The 4727-nt window shown below is 36.3% G+C and overlaps 1 protein-coding gene across 2 annotated transcripts in view; it reads left to right on the top strand.

Moving 5' to 3' along the window:
• The window catches only part of LOC149812293 (lysine-specific demethylase JMJ21-like), a 41528-nt gene extending 37008 nt beyond the window's left edge, over positions 1-4520 (top strand). Inside the window, exons 13-16 of one of the 2 annotated variants that reach the window (XM_089992633.1) lie at positions 1129-1204; positions 1306-1531; positions 3683-3863; positions 4152-4520. In XM_089992633.1, coding sequence (XP_089848759.1) covers positions 1129-1204; positions 1306-1531; positions 3683-3863; positions 4152-4293 — 625 coding nt within the window. In that variant the 3' untranslated portion in view covers positions 4294-4520. Of the gene's footprint in view, positions 1-1128; positions 1205-1305; positions 1532-2808; positions 3065-3682; positions 3864-4151 lie in introns of those variants that run through there. The other variant, XM_089992634.1, reaches the window with a different exon arrangement.
• The last annotated feature ends 207 nt before the right edge of the window (positions 4521-4727 follow it).

Genomic DNA, 4727 nt, shown 5'->3' with positions numbered 1-4727 from the left:
ATGACTATTCTTACTAGCTGCAAATCGTGGGTGCAAGCTTTATCTATGCAATCCGACTATAAATGTGTTTAGGATGGTTTGTTTGTTGGGGATCGATCATGTTTTTTGATGTAAAAACATGATCTTTCAAATCGTGAAATTTTGGCACATTTTGAGACATGCTTCTGGAGCCATTTAAAAAACCTGACTGTGTCACAATCACATGATCCAAAACCTTTTTTACCAAAAGAAAGCATGTATATCACATTTGTAGGGTCTGATCCACAAAAAAATCCAAAGAATGAAACAAATGGTGGTTTCTATTAGATATGATGTTCTGTGGGCATGATTTGCTAGATGATAAAACAATTAAATAGGTAAAGGTTGCGATATATATACATATATATATATATGTGTGTGTGTGTGTGTGTGTGTGTGTGTGTGTGTGTGTGTGTGTGTGTCATACAAACACATATAACTTTTAGTGCACAACAGTCAACTTTATATATTAAAAATAACTACCAAGGGTAATCAAGTAATGTCATAGAGGATGAAAGTCACATTTATTGGCTATTTCGGAATTAACGATATCTTTAGTTGTTTTCTTTGAAAATTGAAAAAGATACCATTGGTGATGTCAATTAGTGCATGTAACCATCAATAGCATTGTCAAATCATAAGAAGGGAAATAAATGGTCAGCTCGTTAGTCTCTCTACTAAAGGCCGTGGAAATTAACAGCAGCCATGCACACACTCACACACATACTCTACAAGTTAAGCTGTCAAAACTTTGTTGATTTTAGGACTCTCTGAAGATGGCATCTCTTTATGTTGCAGTGCAAATTGTAAAGTGTGCAAATATTGATTGTAAATTTTGAATGAGAATTGCTGTTCATGTCACTGCAAATAGTTCGTAGATTGTAAAGATCTTATCCTGTTTATACTTGATTATAGAATAAAGTGTTTAGTTTCTTTCAGTTACTATTGTGACTTCCTAGTATAGTTTCTTTCAATTGCTATTGTGTCTTCCCAGAAACTGTTTTTGATGTCTCAAAGTTTGATCTTATGATTTATAGTTAATGGTGGCTGAATCATTTTAAAAAATGATTACAGCTACAATATTCTGACATCTGATGGGAAAAATTTCAGGGGTGATCCTATTCCCAGTAAATTGGTGGATAAAGTAGTTGAATACCTTCCTCATGATTTTGCTCAACTTCTTGATGTATGTAAAGTCTCATGGCAGAGCTATTTTGCTTCTTTCATTGGTTCACACTTTATAAATTAATTTCCTTACTGAATGGAGGTTTGACTTACACGTCGTAGGTCAAGGTTGGACTGAACAGATATTGCAAGTCTCTGACCTGGATACACATGGATATTATGGATGATAACATTTACATGGAACCCTGCTCATCCAACCCGCACTTGCATGATAATTCTCTGGAAGCAAACCTTGGAGAACCTGGTCTATTAAATGTGGGTCATGCAGTCAGGGAGCTCAGAAGATGGCGACCGTGCAACATTCTTGATTTCAGTGATCTATCTGTTGGTAAAGCCTGTTACCATTATTTTTATGAGATACTATCAAACATATCCACATATTCTTTTATTTGTTTATTCTGAGATTATTGATGAACAGAAATTTCATATTTAGGCTAATAAGTCTTGAAAGCTGTTATTGTCAAATACGTGTAATGCTTCTGTGAGGTAGATAAAAAGCCCAAGTGGCAGAGATGAAGGTGAAAGTCCAAAAAACTTCTCAAAATTCTTCTTCACCTCAAATATCTTTTTAAAATTTCTCAAGGATCACACATCCAGCCTTTTTCTTGTTGACAAATCCAGGAACTGCTATAGGACTTTGTGCAAAAAATCGACCTCAAGTGTTTTCTTTCACAAGATAGTCTGGTAGCCCTATCCGTTTATATAGCCATCGCTTATGTTCTGGTTCATTTTTCCTTTTAATCTCCACTAGTTCAATGATGTGGATATTTTAGAACTCTATTGTTAGATGACCATCTTAATACTTTCCTTTTTCCTCTGGTTTGTACTCCTGTTCAGCTTTTATTATCTATTTTATTGCATCATTATGCTCTATCAAAGCAAGCTGATAGTATAAAACTAATAAAAGGTTGGCCTGTATCTCAAGCCTTAAGTGCATTAGGTAGGCTTTTTAATTCTTGATTATGTGCCAGACTTCCATTTGTTTCATGACTTGTAAGTGGATTTCTTTGGGTAAGCACTTGTCTACCAATTAGTATTTGATCCTGTTCTATCCAACTTTGTAATGAAATTCATGATGAGAATGATGGTTCTCACTTTCTTTCTCTTTCTTCCTGTGTTATGCTGCCATGCCTATTTGCCGTCCTTTTTTTCCCTTTTTTGTTCACAAGATTTGTGCTGAGCCTTTTATGACATGGTTGATGTTGTTGAAACTGTGATGGGCATGGTCTATACCGTGTTGGAACAGAATGAATTTTCTGGATGGATTATTTTCTATGAGCTAGTTTCCTAATAAGGGAAGCTCTTTTTCTTATGTGTTTGATAGAGCTTTTGATTTGGTCAAACATTTTTAGCGAAATAAGAGGCATTGTTATGGACAGAAGCCGAATGGTAAGAACAGAAATGAAGATGATTAGTTAAGGAAGGTTTAAAAAGATAGATTGTGAATAAAAATAAATTGAGGATAATTCAGTTTCTGATACAAGTTAAAATATCCCAGGCACCAGGACAGTACCATTATCATTTGTTGGTTTAAATTGGGCTTGGTTGGAGAATCTGTTGATTTTAAGGTTCAGAGCCTCTTTAATGTGTTGGTTCTTTTAACAGGAGTGGTACTCTGGCAATCCAAGATCAAACTTCTGTGTTTCGAATGCCTCACTTCTAGGGTCAAACGAGATAGTACCAAGGTTACCAGACTAGGAAGCGGAAGCAGGAAATGAAACGAGAAGCGAGATATTTTAAAATTTATAAGAAGTGGGAAGTGAGGAATCAATTTAGAAGGGAAATAGGAATAAAAGAGAAAGTGATATGGGATCAAATGGGAAGCAAAATACAAATCAAAGGAGAGAAATAAAAACTAAAATAAAAATAAGTATTCTTAAATTTTGTGATTTCGTAGTGTAAGAATTAAATTCTTCTAAAAGATTTAAAAATGATGGTTGCCAATTTAAAGAATGTACATGAGACGTGAGCGGGAAGCATGAAAGGAAGACATGGAAAACATAAAAAGAAGCGTGAGAGAAGCGTATAAGAATTATGTATGGAAGTAGGAAAGAAACGTGTGAGAAGCATAGGAGAAGTGTGGGAGAATCTAGATTTCTATCAAGTTAGGAGTTTCGTGCTTCCGAAACGAGTTTTGGGGAAGCGCACTTCCCACCTATGTATGAAGCTTCCGGTAACTGTGGATGGTACTATCATAATTGAGGGTTCTTGTTTGAATCTCATGGGTGTTATCCCCCAGCTCGCCTATCTGAAAAAAATGCCACACCAGTTCCTCCATCAACAAATGGTTCGTCTTATTTTTGTTGTTTGGTTATCTCTGTGGCACATTACAGCTACTTGTATAGTTTTTACGGTCTCACACCCTTGACTGGCAAAAGAGACTAGCTTCCCAAGGGACCAACCATAAATTTTATTTTTTGATTTTGCACTCTTTTTGCTTTTTGTTACTATCTTCATCTGGGTTCTCTTTGTTTTTCAGGAGATCCTCTTTTGGATTTAATACCAATTCACCTGGATGTTTTTAGAGGCGACTCGGAGCTTCTGGTGCATTTTTTGAAAAGCTACAGACTTCCTCTTATGACATGCACCGTGCAGTGTAACATGGATATTGATGTGCAAGAAGATATGGAGAAGTTTAGCCGATTATCCTATCATGCCATGTATGTGTGTAAATAACTGATGTACTTGTTAAAGTTTTATTATTGTAAGTTCTTTAAGTTTTTTGTGCCACATGCCATGAATTAGGCCCATTTTGTTTCCATATGCCACAGCATGTGCTCTTCCCTAACACCAGAAAGGTTACAACTCTTATTCCTTTTGATGTGATTTCTGGAGTTGTGCCCTCTCTGCAGCAAATAATCATGAATAAAGCTGCGCTAACGATGAGATGTCATTTGAAGGCCAGTTCAGTAGGTCTGTGATTAATGTCAGGTATATTTGTTATGCAGGTGCTACTGTATCTTGCACGAAGAAAACATTCTGGGTGTTATATTCAACATGTGGAAGGAATTGAGGAAATGTGACTCATGGGAAGAAGTTGAGAAGACTGTCTGGGGAATTCTGAACAATCAGCAAAGTCTATTTGTATAGCACCGTTTATTGTTTTGGAAGCGTTGGATAGAACACATTGCTTCTGGCTTGGCGTGGATAAAATATTCTCTTGGAGCACGATTCAAGTGATTTCAGCCATCTGAATGCCCTTGACCCAGTTTTGTGGAGTAATGACTTCTGACTCCTTGATTTGCCTAATACTTTTTAGTACATGGTACTTGTAACTTTGTTAAAATATCAAATATTGTACCATCATTTTCCTTTTGTACGAGTGAATTGTTCTTTAATGCACTGCTGCTTTTTCATTGGTGCATTTCTGGACGTTGCGAGTGACCAATATGGGAGATTACTGATACCAGAAACATGTAATGTTCGTTTTGATTTCTTCTTTATAAGTTGGTGGAACAAAGGCCCAAGAGGGCTCTGCGCACCTGGCTAGGTGGGTCGGCTTAAGGCATTCAAGTTGAAGTACA

Source organism: Nuphar pumila, chromosome 17 (genome assembly GCF_984573655.1).
Source record: "Nuphar pumila chromosome 17, dmNupPumi1.hap1.1, whole genome shotgun sequence".
NCBI classification, from domain to species: Eukaryota; Viridiplantae; Streptophyta; class Magnoliopsida; order Nymphaeales; family Nymphaeaceae; genus Nuphar; species Nuphar pumila.
The sequence above is the reverse complement of the archived record's forward strand: the minus strand, read 5'-3'. Positions and strand labels throughout refer to the sequence as shown.